At 48.0% G+C, this 17,638-nt stretch overlaps 1 protein-coding gene and 1 pseudogene across 5 annotated transcripts in view; one reads left to right on the forward strand and one right to left on the reverse strand.

Annotated features, from left to right (window-relative positions):
* The window catches only part of HIPK2 (homeodomain interacting protein kinase 2), a 188,042-nt gene extending 171,992 nt beyond the window's left edge, over window positions 1-16,050 (forward strand). For 2 of the 5 annotated variants that reach the window (XM_087860791.1, XM_087860792.1), the window contains exon 15: window positions 561-12,592. In XM_087860791.1, coding sequence (XP_087716917.1) covers window positions 561-1,217 — 657 coding nt within the window. In that variant the 3' untranslated portion in view covers window positions 1,218-12,592. Of the gene's footprint in view, window positions 1-560; window positions 12,593-15,239; window positions 15,471-15,915 lie in introns of those variants that run through there. The other 3 variants (XM_045792530.2, XM_045792529.2, XR_015723805.1) reach the window with 2 other exon arrangements.
* A 719-nt stretch (window positions 16,051-16,769) lies between these two features.
* Window positions 16,770-17,253, reverse strand: LOC123789550 (small ribosomal subunit protein uS17 pseudogene; annotated as a pseudogene).
* Between the last annotated feature and the right edge of the window lie 385 nt (window positions 17,254-17,638).

Raw genomic sequence — 17,638 nt, forward strand, 5'->3', positions numbered from 1 at the left:
CCTAGGATTTCAGAGAACAAGATTTCACAGTGAGGGAGAAAGCAGTTGTCACTCAAAGAGGGGGGCTGCTCTGACACTTCACAGCTGCTGTAGGCCCTTAGGAGACATCCTATCTGTTACCTTTTCAAGCTGGTTTGACTGTGTGTCATCCAGCCAGGGACTCCAGGGACTTGGGAAAGCTTTCCTTTCTCAGTCCAGGCTACTGTTGCTTTCCCAGCCTACCAGGGGGGCATCTTCCCCCACTCCTGCGGCTTCTGGCCTCCTTCCCTCCTCTCCTCCCCCGCCTCCCCACTGCCCGGTCCTCCCCCCACCTTCCACCCTTTCCTCTCTTACCCCCTTCTCACTTCTCTCTCTTTCCCTCCTCCCTCCCTACTTCCCCCTCCTCCCCTTCCCTTCTCCCTCCCACTTCTTCCTCCTCCCTCCTCCCCTCCTCACTGTCCTTCCCCTCCTCACTTCTCTCTCTTCTCCTCCTCTCCCTCCTCCCTCCCACTTCTCCCTCCTCCCCCTCCTGTCCTGTTCCTCTCCTTTCTCTCCTCCCACGTGTCTGGCCCCCAATGCAGCCCTCTCCTGGTGCTTCTCCTTCTCCAGGCTCAGCAGCACATCACCGCAGAGCGCGCCGGGAGCCACCGCCGGCAGCAGGCCTACATCACTCCCACGATGGCTCAGGCCCCGTACTCCTTCCCGCACAACAGCCCCAGCCATGGCACTGTGCACCCCCACCTGGCCGCCGCTGCCGCAGCAGCCCACCTCCCCACCCAGCCCCACCTCTACACCTACACGGCGCCCGCGGCCTTGGGCTCCACCGGCACCGTGGCCCACCTGGTGGCCTCCCAAGGCTCAGCACGTCACACCGTGCAGCACACTGCCTACCCGGCCAGCATCGTCCACCAGGTCCCCGTGAGCATGGGCCCCCGGGTCCTGCCCTCGCCCACCATCCACCCGAGTCAGTATCCAGCCCAGTTTGCCCACCAGACCTACATCAGCGCCTCTCCAGCCTCCACCGTCTACACTGGATACCCACTGAGCCCCGCCAAGGTCAACCAGTACCCTTACATATAAACACTGGAAGGGGAGGGGAGGGGAGGGAGGATGGCCAGAGGGGAGGAGGGAGGAGGGGCAAGGTGGGAGCTGGGCTTTTTATACTGAAGATGCGGCACACAAACAATGCAACAGGGCAGGGGGGGCAGGGGGCAGGGACCGACACAAATGAAACTTGAACTAGGAGGTGGGGGGACTTAGGGCAGAGAAGAGAACATTTTAAAAAAGAAGGGATTGAGGAGGGGGAAATCTATGCTTTTTATTTTAAAAAAGAAAAAGAAAAAAAAGAAAACGTCAGTAACAAAAAAACACAGCTCACGAACCCATTCTGCACCAAACTGGAAAGGAGAAGAAGAGAGCAACAGAAGATTCTGGAAGTGGGGGGCCCCAGTTTTTGAAGAACTTTATCTATGAACTTCTCAAAGATTATTTTCATATGACGGCAAGTGACATTTAAGAATTTGCTGTCGGGGACACCTGAAATGGAAATCCAATAGATTTTTAATTATGGAACATAAGAATTAGGGATTTTTCCAGAACTCTAAAGGGTCAGCAGCCCTCTAGAAGGTCAGGCCGTGGCCTGAGGGAGGCTGATTTTGGGGGGTGGTGTGGGGTTGGCCAAGCCCAGTTCTGCCACGTGTCAGGACTGATGGGGGGGGGGTGGCCAGGCTGAAGGAAGCCCCCCAAGAGGGCGCAGTTTCTCTTCCTGAGCACTCTGGATAAATCCCTAAGCAATGTTACTCCTCCAGCGTCATTAATAATGTGTGTTGCAAACTTTAGGTTTTTTTTTTTCTTTTCCTGAAGATTTATTTTCTCTTTGAATCAATCCCTAGTCACGTAGCATAGGGCTAGCGGTCGTCGCCGACACCCTAGTAGAATGTAGCAGTCAGCACCCCTGTTTTCTACTTTGTGTTCAACTCCAGTGATACCAATAGACTATTCCTCAATGTAATTGCACAAAAAAAAAAAGTGATAGAACATAGGCATGTAACCAGTATGGTGGTCCAGGTGTGCGAGCGTGAACGAGTGTGTGCGAGTGTGAGCGCGGATGCCACCCTCGCTGTGTGTCCTTCGGCGCCGCCATCACGGCTCTCGCATCCTTGATTTGACACCGGTCCCTCCTAGTGCCTTACCGACCCACAGACGCGGTGTGAGGGTTTACTTCCATGGTACTCCAAGAAGCTGACTGAGGCGAGTCACATCATCTCAGCTCTTCTTTTGTGCTGTTGTAACATTTACTCTGGTCTTTCCTTGTTTTTTTTTTAATTTTAATTTAATTTTATTTTATTTTAATACCTGTTGTCTTTTTTGAGCTATCTGCTAGCAGAGGGGCATCAGGGAGCTGGCAGGGACGGGGAAGGGAGCCCAGGGATCTTGAGAGAGCTGTAGGAGATGGATGGGTGGGTGGACAAATCTGACTTTTACTTTGGAGACCAAGAGCAAGAGAGACTCCCCACCCTGCACCCTTACCGCACTCTGCCTCCGGTTCTGCCTGGGCTCGGGGGGGTGCGGTCTTACCATTTGTGGGAACAGAGGTCCCATCTGTGTTGTGGGAATGTTGGCCTTGTCAGGCGGCTGTCTCCTTCCTAATATGGAAGGACAGAGGAGAGGAGGCCCCTTGCAGCCTCTGGGCCTGGCACGGCCTTCCTGCTGTCTACGAGGTGGACCCAGCCCCAGGCCCTCACACGCACCCCACGCTCATGCACAGCCCTGCCCGTCTCTCTCGTTCCACCAGCTGTGTATTGTTCTGACAGTTCTGCCAGATCCTTCCCTCTGTAGACAACCATCTTTTGTTTGCTGCTGCATCTTTCCTCACATTACCAGGCCTACCCAAGACTCGATTTTGTTCTTTGGTTTTAGAGGGGTCTGATGGGCAGAAGGTCGGAGGGACATTTATGAGGGTAGCCAGGGGGTCTTGCATTGCACTTTGGAACACTCCTGTGGGCACTTAAGTTTCCAAAGAAATTTGCCCTTTGCCCTCTTTGCACCATTGATACATTCTGGAAGTTTTCTCAGGCTTTGAACACGGCTGGGGGTGGGGTGGAGTAGGGGTATCTCCATTCATAATAAAATTACTCTTGAGTACACGAATGTTGGGAGACTCTATCTGGTCTTAGATGGGGCTTAGAAGGGTGGCCCTAACTGTTTGATTCTTGATGCTGAGTCCTAACTGATCCCAAAGCCAGGTTTCTAAGGTGCAAAGAGATGGCTCCCAGTTTCGGCAGTTTGTCCCCATGCCCCCTGCCTCCTGCAGTTTCCCGTAACCATCTACTGTGAACAGTGGTTTTATAGTGATATCCAGCCTAATTCAGTGACATAGCCAAGCCGTTACCTTAGCTGTTAGCTGTGAAATGTGAAATAACTCTGGAAATTCCCCCTCCCCAACCATGAATTCTACTCATCTTAGGAAGACATAGGTCCTCGAACTGGAACCAACTTAGTCCAGGCCTGAGGCTGGAAGGAAGGACACCGGGACCCACTGGAGGTACACACTCAGGCAGCCCACAGGTCCCCAGCCGGTGAGCCTGTGAGACGTTAGCCCCAGGGCAAGACACTCTCCTCGTGGACCCACCGGCTGATCAATTGATCAATACTCTTTTCCCGGGACGTGGGGAAGGGCCATCTCTCCAAGACCATGGGAAAATGGCCAGTCCAGAGAGAGTGGGGGAGAAAAGTCTTTGGAGGACACATGAGCCAGAGCCCTCTCAGAGCCGTGCCAGCCTGGAAAATCCACCTGTTCCTGACTTGGCAGCAGCCAAATGACAGCAGAGCCCCATCACATCTCCTGACCAGTGACAGAAGTCTTGGCTGCAAACGAGACCGCATTGGCCTTGCTGGCAGCATACAGATTCCCTCACACAGCTGACTCCCAGCCCCACCTAGATGTGATCTCCTATGGGAAAAGACAACATAGCCTTCCATTTTAAAGAAAATTGCTTTTGTCTACTTAAGTTGGAAGTCCCTTATTCTTTCACCTGGTATTTTCTTTGTTTTCTTCCAGATCAGGAATGAAAGTTCCATGCTGCTCATAAAGATATTATTGTACTAATTATTTTGGTTATTACCATTGTAATGATTATCATTATCATCATGTTGATATTTTAGCTGGGGTTTTAAATGCACATTTATTCCCAGTATGTTTGTGTTTTCTCTTTAATATTTAAACTTATTTTATTATATCTGTGAGTGTATGAGTAGGCAGGAAGGACATGCAGATGTCCAGTTTTGTTAAACAAAAAAAACAAAAAAAAAAGGAAGGACCCAGAAATTAGGAAAATTGTTTCTGTCATCTCTAGTCCACAAAGAGCTGTCAAGAAAGACCCACCACAGAACAAAAGTTTGAAGAAGAATCAAGGCCTTTTCTGTGTGCAGGCCAGATTGGACTCTTGACAACACGGTCACCATCAACATCCTATTTTCCTAGAGTCTCAGTGGCCTGGGAGGAGTTCCGAGGTGGCGTCTCCAGGGCCCAACCCTTAGCTATGGTTCTTTCCCACATTCCCTGTGTTCTCCGTGCTTCTGGAATCTGCTAACTAGATTCTTGGCCTGCCTCACATCTGATCCTGACCTGTCATGCAAAAGAAAGCCCTTCAGCCCAGAGCTGCCCCACGTGTCCTTCCTTTTCCCTTCGTTGCACCAGGAGTGTGGCCTATCTCCTTCAGTGCAGAGACGGTTGTCCCCTCCTAGAAGCCACTGGCTGGAATGAGCAGACGTAGGGGTCCTAGGCAGGTGGTACCTTCCCGTGGGGAATTTCAGCCTCACCTGCCCTCCTTCCACTCACTGACCATACTGCCCACTTCTCTGGTCTCTTCCCCCTTCCTCCCCAGTACCTCTTCTCAGCACGCAATTCTAGGGATAGAACTAGGAGCCAAAAAAAGGTAGAGGGACGGTAAGAGGCCAGAGGAACGCTGACAAGGTCAAGCAGCTCCTCTGACATTGCGGGCAGGGCCCCTCTGAAAGCATTAGCCAACAGAGGGGCACAGCGCGGCCTCGAAGACTTGGTGCACGCTGCCTTGTGTGTGATTGGCTTTTTAAAATTGGCTTGAGGTGCCCACACATTGCCCACCAAACCCAGAAATTCGGGCCTTGGGTGGAAATGCTGGTTTTGCTGAAGCTTACCGAGGGCAATGCCAGGCTGTGCCTAGTCCTGGTGGTGCCCAGCAAACAGGAGTGCATCCTCCCTTCGTCCCCACCCGCCCTCCTCTTCCAGTCCCCAGCACAGAGCTGCAGGATCAGAAGACCCCGTGTGAGAGGCCAGGCTTCTTGTGCGCTCCTTAGCACGTGCCCACATCTCCTGTCCCTTCCTCCAGCTCTGAGTCACCCTGGCAAATCGGGCGAATCAAAGCCTGCCCATCCCTAGGACCAAGCTCTCAAGTAGAAGGATGCCGGCCTCGTCCTTGTTGAGACCACGAATGACCTAGAGCATCATCTGTTCTTCAACTGTCTCTAGATGAAGAAGCATAGCAACGCTGAAGAGGGGAAGATTGAAAAGGACAGGTCAAGGAGAACCATGTACTTGTAGCCTCAGGAAGTCTAGGGGAATGTGCTTCTGCCCAGTGGGTTCTTGCTGACCCATCTGGGCGTGCGCACCCATGTCTCTGCACTTAGTGCCTCGTTCATGACGTTCTGGCTGTTTCCAAGGGAAGGGGTGAGCAGGCCGACGGGTGGGAGAGTCTGAGGCTTCATGCCAGTTAATACTGTGAAGTGATGCACGTGGTTGATGGAGTTCAGAGGGCAAGGAAGGGTTGAGGCAAACCGACGGTTGTCTCCTCGACTGTATTTGCATTCTGGCCTTACTGGCGGTGAGTGGCTTGCAGGCTGGGGGAGCCAGCTGGCCTTGCCGTCTTCACCCTGGACGACTCAACCCGCCCAAACACCAGGTTGTTGGATGTAAGGACGGGCCGGGGAGATGAGCACAGCTGCTAAGAGGCCGATTTCCCTTGACCAGGTCTCTGGAAGTGCAAACACTCATTTTTGAACAAGCTTGTGGTGGAGGATTTGGGTTGTGTGAGTGTGTGTGTGTGAGTGGAGCAGACTTTCTTGGAAACTGGAGGAAGGAGATGAGGAGGCTTAAGGAGCTACTGCTGACGGGTTGTGGTTGGTGAAATGAGGTGTGTCCATGAGCTGGCCCCAGTGTTCATCCCAGGCCGTCTCGGGTGCTGGGGCCAGGGTAGGGGATGGGGCCCCTTCTGGCCTGCCCAGGAGCTGCTAGGACCGATCACAGAAAGAAGATAACGAGGTGCCCTCGGGTAGCAGAGGGAATTCAGCAGGGAGGCGAGGACTCTTTCCGCAGGCCTGGCCTGGGATCTCACGACGCCAGCCTGAGCCATTTTGCCAGGAAACATTCCAGCCCCGGAAGCACTTTGCATGCTGTTCTCTTCCTGATGTGTCTCACAGATTTCAGACGGGGAAGCCTCAAAATTGAGCAGGCCAGAGCTGTCCTTACCAAATTAGAAAGGAAGGTGCAGCTGTTCCTTTCTTTAGCCAAAGAACCCTTCTCAAAGACACCTCCACATGGGGACAAAATGGCATTCCTCTCTTTCCTTTCCGGGCAATAAGGACATCATCAGTGATGTGATTCCACTTGTCTCTCTGTCCTCTCTCCTGACTTGTATTTTTTTTTTAATTGCATTTATTTCAAACTGTATCCATTTTTTTTAAGAGGAGTGGAGATTAGTAACTGTAAATGCTGCTGTTGGGAAGCTGGAGGCACCGCATGAGTACGTGGGCTTAACTTGTATCCTATAACGCCGGGTATGGACCGAAGCAGACCCTGGGCCCGGAAGTTCAGCTGCGTTGGGGGGTCAGATGCACGCGGGAGCTGCACTGGGCGTGTCAGTGTACTTTTCCACGTTGATGCCTTAGGACTGTCACTCCGAATCTCCACAGACTAGACTCCGTCAAATCTCAGTCGGGCTACTAGAGAATTGAAGATTAAACACAAAAGAAACCTTCCAAAGGCTTTTGGCGCCCTTGTGCACTAGAGTGGCCTAAGCTAGCAGAGGTCTCTCACATCTTTCTCGCAACTTCCAGAAGTTCAGGAAAGCCAGCTCCAAGCCAGTTGGCCCTTTGAGACGCAGTGAGCATTTACAGAGAAGGGTCCCTCCTGCAGAGCACCCCTTCTCAGAGATCTTCCTCGTTCCCCACAAGTCTTTGCGGGCCCCTACCCTCGACTATCGAGCAGCCTGTCCACGGTCTCCCATTTGTTAAAGCTTGCAGCGTCCCTCGAGGAAGTAGGTAGGAGCCGGCCCGTGCTGAATGCTTTCAGTGCGCAGGGCCCCAGGCCAAGCCCCCAGTGAGCTTATCCCCTGGAGCCCTCATCGCTGCCCTATTGAACCGTAGGAAGCTGATGCTCTGAGAAAGCATGCGTTGAAGCAAAGGAAGAACAATGGTGGTCCAAAATCTCCCAAGTTCCTAGTGAAATTTTTGTTAATCGGGACTTCACTGAGATACCATTTCGTTCTGCTTTTTTAATTAACAGCAATGAGTGGCTTCCTGTTTTCTGACAAACCATCTAATGAGACTTCTGTTTACTGTGTGCCAAACACTGTGCTAAAAATTGCTTATTGGTTCTCTTGTTTCCTTTAGTCTTCATAATAACGCTATGAAAGGGGCCCCCTTCATCCCTTTCCAGATGAGGCATGTGGCTTGGAGAGCTGGTGACATGCCAGGGTCACACGGCTAGTGAGGGAGCCGGGCCTTGAACCTGGGTCTGCCCAGCTCCAGGACCGAGCTCACAGCCACCAGCCTCCTTGGCCACCTCCGATGTGTGTGTGTGTCTGTGTCTGTGTGTCAGTGTGTGTGTGTGCGCGCGTGCACACGCGCGCGCAAAGAAAAGCCTTGAAGGAATGTCACCCCTTGCCATCCCTGCCCTGCGCGTGCAACCCAGCAGAAGGTCTGAATGAAGAGGGAGCCCTGAATTGGATGCAAGCAGAAGGGGCAGAATTCGTTGGACTTTTAGAGAAAATCTTAGGGGGTTTCTTTTGACTCATAGTAGAATTCATTTTAGATTCCTTTCCAGTGTACCAACTAGCTTTAGTAGTGCTGCTACAACAAACTTACGAGTGAAGAAAAAAGTGTTCTTTTCTTCTTTTAAAAAAAAATAAATTTTTTCTTGCTTATAGTTAATTCTAGAAAGGCAATACTAAAGGTATATATTTTTTTTAAAATGCTATTTTTTACTGCACTGATAAATATCATGACAACTCTGGTCTCTATAATTGATCCACTCTTCAGCTCTGGGTAGAACCAGATGCGGGATTCACACCAAATTTGTAAATACCGTGTGTGGGTCTGGTGTCCAGGAACTTTTTTCTTTGTGTAAAAAAAAAAAAAAAAAAATGGAGAAGGAGAGAAAAACAAGATGACTCTTAGAGGAACCAAATAAGGGTTTCTTTGAAGATAACTTTCTCAAAGAAATGGAAAGCACGGTTATGTAAACAGAAAAATCAGCCAATTTTTAGGGTATAAGGAAGGAGAGTCTCTTGCCGCAGTATGAGATTAATAGTAATACAGAAGCATTTTTAATTTGGTTGAAAGGTGACATGAATTTAGAAATGCTTTAGGGTGAGATTTTTAATTTTTTAGAAAACTATTATCATGTGTTATGAAACATCTTCTCAGTTGTCTTGGGTGGGTTTTTTGTTTCTTTTTTATTTAAGGGGGGAAAAAAAAAAACTTCTTTACTGACTGGCTCCAGGCTTGTTTGCCTAAATTCTTAGGTAGTTTACACAAGTTCTAGAACCTTCTAGAACTTTGACTCCATTGGAAGCAAACCCAACTAGTCAGAATTTGAGATCCTGGTTGGTTTCAATAGGTATTCTGGAATTCTGACAGAACACCTAAAGATTTTTTTAAAGAAGGTTTTAGATACATTATCTTACACAAACTGTGACCTAATGGCAATAATTACCTCAAATGTGGGCATTCATCCTGGTTTTAGCCTTTTTTGAAATCATGTAGCCAGCTTGATCTTGGGATTTAAAAGACTATGAACTCTGTGTGGGCTGAAAATAATGATTAATGCACACCCTGGTCATTGTTGCTTAAGTGAATTCTGAAAATAGCTGATCTTTACAACAAAAATTAAACCAAGGAAGAGATTATTCTTTGTGTGTTGTAATGAAATGTGATATTCAAATGCACATGTTAAGTATATATGTTTTTAGCTACTGTAAAATGCTGTTAGCCTTCTAAGATATCGAGAGAGCCACATTTTAAATGCATAAACTAAGTAACTGACTGTGGATACTTAAGCATATTTCTGGCTACGTTTTATAGTTAAAGTGTTTTATAGTTTACATTTAAACTGGTACTTTTTAAAGAAAATTTCTGTTTATAACTGACATCTTCAAACCCCAACGATCGCCTCTTTAGTTGGAGGCCATGCCCCTCCAAGGCAGGTGTTTTCTACCCATACTGTTGTGTAGCCCAACACGAGCGTTTCCCTCCACGTTACTTACTGGTTTCCATGTGAACGCGAGAGAATGTGAACGGATTTTTGGATTGAGTGGGAAGGGGTGAGTCCATAGCCTGGGCCAGATGTGAAGACCTCATGCCATGTTGTAACAACATTTGTCTCCAAAGAGGCCTTCTCTTTGACATCGTGGAAGAGGCAGAGAGAACAGATACCTGGTTCGTTGATTTTGTCTTGATTTGAATGTTTAATTTCTATCGATCCACTGACTTCCAGTCACCAGGCAGTAGAAGACACTGGGATTCAGGCGGCCCTGAAGGTGTGCAGCTGCTGTTTCTGGGCCCCTGGCAATATTCTGATTGGTGTTTTGCAGGGGGGGAGTCACACGTCCCTATGCCCGCATTCATCAGCTGGGCTTTCCATATACCTGCTGTCACTAATCCCTTTTCTCCTTTAGAACAAAATAAATGCAAAAGGATGTGTTTACTTTTTTACTCTGTCAAACTCAGATTTGAAGCCTAGGTCGATGGGAAGGGGGAAACTAGATTGCTCCCTAGAGACTGTAAGTGCTGCTGAGCAGGGGTAGGGCTGGGGAACCTAGGGGCAGCTGGGGGAGGGGCGTGGGTCATTGAGACCCCTTGAAGTAGAGATGGTCACTGTGACACTTCAGAGAGTGGGCCCCACTGTCTTTTAGAAACAGGCCAGAACATGCTGGTTTCCCTAAGAGTTTTGGTTTGTTTCTTGTTTTCTCTTGTACCACAACCCAAGTGCAGAGGACCCGCTGTGGTAAAAGGCATTCCATCAGCAGATAGGACCTTGCAGACTGCAGAACACCTGGGACCAGGGAACTGTTAGTGTGTGTTCCTTTGAATGCATTCGCGTGTTCCCTGTGACCTCTGTGGACCGTATGTTCTCATGACAGGTTCTTGTAAGAAATGTTAGGGTAAAATTTTTTTTTTTTTATCTCGCCTTTGCTAATAATACTCCTGCTTTCCCTCTGTTTGGTCTTTTCCTTTGTTTGAAACTCACCAAATTAGTTTTATGTCATTGTCTTTGGGGCTTAACCATATGTTTAAAAACTAGAAGCATAGAAATTAGCTTCAAAAAAAAAAAAGTAAATAACGCTGAATCTGAAACTTGCTCCCTCTAGTGTCCTTTTAACGCTCCACACAGGTCTCTCCTGGTGCGTCCTCCCCACTCCTTGTCCAGGTCAGTGTCTCGGGGCCACCCCCGCCTCCACCCCACTGCCACCACAGCCCCACACGCAGGCGCCTAGGACTCCCAGGACGCTCTCAGGAGCCAGGAAGAAGGACCCACTTGGCCTTGTGAGCAGTGATCTTGCCTCCCTGTTAGATACTCACCTGCTCGGTGGAAGGGGCAACGGATTTATCATTAGTATTTTCATTATTATTATTATTATTAATTATTATTATTATTATTATTATTTTAATAGTTTTCGGCTCAGGTTATAAGGAAGAACTTGGGAAGTGGAAAGTGACTTGACCATGCCCATCCTTTGTAGCTTTCTGTGACTCCTGAATGGAACATGAAGCGTCCCCCACCCCACTCGCCGCTCCTCACTTCCAAGCAGACACCCCCCGTGGGCGCTGCCTCCGCCTCGGGGTTTCCCCCCACCCTTTCATGCTCCCTCCCACATTTGTGTTACTGCTCATTTAAAGCTGTCTTCCGTGGCTTTTCCAGGGCACAATCATTACTGGCCCCCAAAGCATCTCCTCATCTTCTGTGTGCATTTTTTAACCAAATGAAGTAGACCAGGAAGTCCTACTTTGGGGCAGCAGACTTTCTAGTTTAGTAGAATCACTGTATAGATAGAGATGTTGATATATATGTTAGTGTATATATATATCAAACCAAATTTCTGATAGGAGAAGTATAGCTTTACGGATGAGGAGAAAGAGGAGCTTTCAGAAGTCAGGCAGCGTTGGCGGCGTAGACGAGCCCGGGCCGGCCCCAGGCTGCGCCTTCCCTGTGTGGGCCTGAGGCACGGCGCCGGTTTCTCGTCACCCACCTCACCACAGTGGAGGCAGGTGGCCCTGAGGGGGGCCGCCGCGCTCTCTGGGTCCCCAGCCTCCAGGGCGCGATGAGTGAGGGGGGCAGCAAATCAGAACGACTGGAATTTTCCATCCCATTTTGCGTTGACCACATGTATTGAGCTGCAGCCTCTGATACTATATCGCGTTTCCAAAAGCGGGATCCATTAGGATGGAATGAGAACAGATCTGTAGAAATGTTTACCTTTCAACTGCCCATGAATTCCGGACACTGGATAGAAAGACTCACTCCCCAGAATGAGAGCCGGGAAGAGGAGACCCGGTGATGATTGGTCACCAGTCCAAGGAACATGGCTCCCTCCCCAAGGTCACCTTGCCTACATCTTCCTCCACCAGGTCATCTCAGCTCAATAGCCCTATGAAAGCCCCGGTCTGTTGTGTTCCTTCACTGTACGGTTTCTGTAATGAAAAGTGTTAATCCATGTTAATCTTTGTGAAAATTATTGCGTGCAACAGTATTTTCTCGTGTACCTCTTTTTCCTACGTGAATTGTCCCTCTTTTCTTTTTTATTTATAAATGTCTACTTTTTTTAAAAAGCAAACCAATGTGTTGTAGACCTATATGTAACCTATTCCTTAGTCTCATATTATAGGTATGTTATAAGAATGGATATTTTACTTGGCTTTAGAATGTTTTACAAGAAAAATAATTCCTAACTGATCAAGTCCTTGCTACTAAAATGCTTGTGTTTTTCATCATGATGTCGTGTGCTTCTAAATTAATAATCATTTTCGTTGTAGAAAAATGGAGTGAATTTATATTAGTCTTGGAAACTAATAATAGCATTGTAAATTTATGAGATGATTTTAACAGAAAAAAATTATAGAAGAATATAGTTATTTTAATTGTAATATTACTAACTGTAGGGTGAGAAAGGGGGGTCCCGTTGTGGTGAACTATGTTATAGCTTGTTACTCACAGTTTCTTTTTGATCATTTTTTCGGTCTCTGAGGTGAAACGAGTTATTAATTAAAATTTGTAAACTCACATATGCATATTGTATATGTGTAGAAATGTAATCACACTTTGTCTTGGAATTACATTAAACTGTTTGGAATCACTGTACACTTGGCCTGGCATGCTTATTTCTTCTGGAACCAGACTAGTTCTATAAGACTACAGAGGATACTGTTACAAGTAACACCCTCGGGGAGTTACCTCACCCTTCAGAAATCGTTTAATACCCCTGAACGCGTTCATAACCCCCCACCGCACCTACGGTCCGCCCAGATGACTGTGGATGGCTGTAGAGAGAGCCTCACACGGAGGGCCCACCTCGTCTGTTGGGCGGTCCTCACCACCGGCTGTTTCTAGAACTTTCATCATCCCAAACAGAAGCTCTGTACAATAACTCCCGTTCCCCTCCGCGCCACCCCCCGCAAGGCCCTGACACCCAGCCTTCTATTTTCCGTCTCTGTGTACCTCGTGGAAGTGGGATCCTACAGCATTTGTCCTTTGCTTGTTTACCCTGGCTTCTTGCACGTACCAGTGTTCTCAAAGGTCATCGATTTTGTAGCGTGTATCAGAATCTCCTTCCTTTTTAAGACTGAATAACATCCCATTAGATGTAAGTACCACATTTTGTTTATCCATCCATCTCTTGTTTTGTGTTGAGGTTTTGTGTGTGTGTGTGTGTATTTGGATTTTGTGAATAATGCTGCCGTGGGCATTGGTACGGAAATACGAATCCCTGCTTTCAGTTCTTTTGGATACATACCTAGGAGTGGAATTGCTGGATTATCTGGAAATTTCTAACTTTTTGAGGAACCACCAAACGTATCCCAGTGACTGCACCATTCTGCATTCCCACCAGCAACGCACAGGGAGCCAGGGTCCTCGCCCAGCGCTCTTAGCCTGCCTTCCATTGCCAGGATTCCGGGGCCTCAGGACCACCCGGCTCCCGGCCCCGTTATCTGCGCCTCCTGGTGTCACAAGCTCACAAGCAGCCTAAACTGCACCCACCTTCTCACCTGTACCCTCAGCTTCCTGCCACCTTGCTTCTGCCACACCTGCTTGCTGGACCCGTCCTACCATCCACGTCTCTGCTCCTACACCCAAGCTCCCGAGCTGCTGGAGAAGACCCCCGGAAAGCTGTTGGACCTCAGCTGGCCGTCTGTGCTCATCAGCTCCCTCTGGCTAATCAGAAACCTCCCACGCTCCCTGTGCCCTTGACTGGGGCCCCCCTCCTGGGCAGAGTAACCCAGAGAAATCCAGGTCTGCAGAGCCCCTCAACCCCCACTCCCTCCCACAAGCCCATCTGCCTCCATCTTCAGGCTTTCTTCCTGTGCAGAGAGAGCTCTTTCCTGCCAAGCATCCCTGCTTTGGACCTTCATGCTTTTCTCACGCGATGCCCCGTGAGAAGCAGCCTGTGCCCCTCTCTCTCTCTCCTGTCCTCACCCTCCTGACAAGGTCGGTGTCCCTCGTCCCCATTCCCAACCCCTTGTGCATAGTTCTCACTGTGCTGTACTGTCTGCATTTCTTTCCTGATGTCCCCTCTCCACAAAACCCTTGCAGGTAAGGCTGCCTTTCCTCTCTCTTTCTGGAGCTTCTATTACAATGCCAGGCACAAGCAGTCAAATACTTGGCTAAATCAGGAAATTACTCAACCCATTTTCTTGCCCCTTCAACCTACCTTTCCTTTGAATTCCGGGTCTCCCAGAATTCAGATAATACCAACAAAACCCTAAATGCTGCCAATACGTGAACTTGGTTCAGTTCAACTCAGCCAAGATTCAAATTACATAAAAATCCACGAAGAAGATTAGGACAGAACTTCAGAACTCTTCCAGCATATGTAGTTTTTAAATTGTAAATGCGCCACCAGGGATCACAGCCCATGGAGGTCACGCCCAGGAGCCTGGTCCAAGAACCAGGTGTATGTATGTTGTGAGTCTGACTTACCTATTTTCTAACTAGTCCCTAGAATATTTAAGCCTATGCAAATATTAAATACGTGGAAAAGCAGAGAATATACTAAATTCAAAGTATAAATGTAACACTGATGGGATGGTGACCTCATGACCTCATGACCTCTGAGCTTCCTGTTCAGTCCCTCCTTTCTGTCAGTACTGAGCTTTATTTTTTTTTTTTCTTAAGATTTTATTTATTTGAGACAGACACTGTGAGCGAGAGAGATCACGGAGGGAGAGGGAGGAGCAGACTTGCCACTGAGCAAGGACCCCGATGCTGGGCTCGATCCCAGGACCCTGGGACCTGAGCTGAAGGCAGACGCTTAACCGACTGAGCCACCCAGGCGCCCCCGTACTGAGCTTTAAAGCAGACGCCTTGGGACCCCCCCCCCCACCACACCTCGCACACTGTCCCACTTGGGCCACACAAAGCTCCTCTTGGGAGATCTGTTTCCTCCAGCAGATCTCCCTTAGAAGATCTAATTCCGTTATTCAAGTGGTCTGGCACCACTTGAAGATGGAAAAAACCCACTGCCCAGCAACAACCCTAATCCCCACTCCATAGGGAAGAAACAGCGAGGAGCTGGACAGCCTGTATTGTGAGACCGTCTAAGTCCAGGTTTTAACTGTCGTTTTACACGTGCCAACGTATAGGATCCCTGCAGTCCTTTCTCCTGAGACACCTGGGTTTGACAGGGCGTCTAAAACAACACTGGAGTATAGGAACTCTTGGAAAGAAACCACTTGACATCTGCTTTTGTGTCTTTTTATGTTCTGTTTCAATGTCTTGCGTTTTATTGCAGTGGCTCTCAGGATCCTTACCCATTGCAGACTAAGCCTGTGGACTGGGCTGCTCGGGAGAGCACAGAGTACCCACTGTGCCAGAACCAGAAGGGAAACACGGATGTTTGGAGGAAGCCGTGCTGGGCGGGAAAGGAAACATCACCGTCTTAAGATAGCACAGGCCTGGAGCTCCGGGTGGTGCCTGGAAGGGACGCGTCACCGAATTCTACAGCTGAAACTAGTATTACACTGTAAGTTAACTAACTGGAGTTTAAATAAAGACTTGAGAAAGAATAAAAAAATAAAAATAACATTTTTTTAAAAAATGAAAAAAGAAAAGAAAGCCAACACAGGTGCCAGGGAGGGAGGCAGTAGGAGAGAAGGCAGTATTGACAGTGTTTCGGGAGCTTGGGAGTCCGCCATACTTGGACTCAGTTCCAGGCACTGTTGTTCACGACCCTAAAAGCTGGGAAATCCCTTCATCTCTCGAGCCTCAGTTTTCGTATCTGTAAAATGGGGATAATACTACATGTGGTAAAGACTGGCTGCATATTCCCCAAAGCCATGTCCTCCTCTTGCTGGACCCACAGCTAGATTATATGTCCTAGCTTGCTTGGCAGATAAATATGACCAGAACGGGGCCCTAAAAAACGGTCACACGTATATCCACCCTCTCTTCCCTCAATTTCTGGCCAGATGTGGAAGATCCTGAAGGACTCTGAGGGCCTGGAGCATGGTCGGGCCACCAGACAGAAGCAGCCCAGGACAGAATGACTTGGTGGCCTCCTAATAAACCCACACGGGACAAAACCACAAAAGAGCAAGAAATAAGTATTTTTATTATATATTTTTATGGTCTTATAGAGTTATTTTTTTTTTGTTCTATTTCAATTCAAGTTAGTTAACATACAGTGTATTATTACTTCAGGGGTAGAATTTAGTGATTCGTCAGTTACATGGAACACCCAGTGCTCATTCCATCACGTGCCCTCCTTAATGCCCATCCCCCAGTTACCCATCCCCCCACCCCCCTCCCCTCCAGCAACCCTCATTTTGTTCCCTAGCGTTAAGAGTATTTTTATTATATGCGAGACTCTGAAATTTTAGGGTTGCTTATTCTAGCAGCTAAGCTATCCCAACTAATATGGACATTGGTTCCTGAAAGTGAAGTGCTATTGTAACAAACACCTAAAAGAGAGTACAGAGCATTGGCTTAACAGCTGGACAGAGAAATGTGGAAATTGATTTCAGGAGCTGGAAAAGTGATGGCCCATGTTATGCTTTAATAAAACATGCCATAATCATGCCGTTAAAAACCCTAAGCAGGTGGCAAAAAAAATCTACTCAAGCTAACAAGTCAATCTGGCAAGATTGTAGGATAAAAGGTCAATACACAAAAATTGATTCTACTTCTTTATACTAGCAACAAACAGTTGGACTATGAAGTTTTTTTAAAAAATTGTAGGAGCCTGAAAAAAAAATATTTGAGGATAGGTTGGTTTTTTTTTAATTGGGAAATTATTTGCGGGGGGAGGGGGCGGTATGGGCAGATGTCTAGTCTCAGAACTTCTGGAATTGCTTCTTGGTGCCAGCAGCCTTTGTGACTTTGGGCACGTTGAAATGCACAGTCTTGCTCAAGGGCTGGCACTCGCCCACTGTGACATTGTCACCGATCTGGACATCCCTGCAGCAGGGGGACAGGTGCACGGATATGTGCTTGTGGATGTTCTCAAAGAGGTTGTACCTTTGGGGGTAGTGGAGGTAGTTTCGGCGGATGACAATGGTCCTCTGCGTCTTCATCTTGGTCACCACACCAACAGAATCCGCCCTCGGATGGAGACATTACCAGTAAAGGGGCGTCTCTTGTCAATATAGGTGCCCTCAATGGCCTTCTGGACATCTGGAAGCCCAAACCAATGTTTTTGTAGTATTGCGGAGCTTCTCCTTGCCAGTTTCTCCAAGCAGGACCCTCTTCTTATTGTGAAAGATGGTTGGTTGCTCTCCGTAGGCACGCTCAGTCTGCACATCTGCCATCTTGCCCGCCGCCTGAAGCAGCTTGAGGATAAGTTTTAAAAATGTATGTGCAAAAATTCTACTCTTAAAACTTGTAACAAGTTGCTGACATTTTTAAAAACTTTTAAAAAATGGAAGATCTACGCTGTTGAATGGAATAGTCAAATTATTAAAATGGCATAGGTCTTCACTTTGATTTACAGATCCAGTGCAATCCCAGTCAAAATCCCAGCTGGCTTTTCTTGTGCAATTGACAAACAAACAAACAAACAATAAATAAAGCATTAGAGAACCATGTGATAATATCACATAGCCTTAAGTGGAGTCCTAGGAGGAGGGAAGAAGAGAAGGGCAAGGCAGGAGAAATATTTAGAGAGGTAAAGGTGAAGAATTGTCCAAAATTGAT

Source organism: Ursus americanus, chromosome 3, assembly GCF_024610735.1.
Source record: "Ursus americanus isolate L20-20 chromosome 3, mUrsAme1.1.p, whole genome shotgun sequence".
Taxonomy (NCBI): Eukaryota; Metazoa; Chordata; class Mammalia; order Carnivora; family Ursidae; genus Ursus; species Ursus americanus.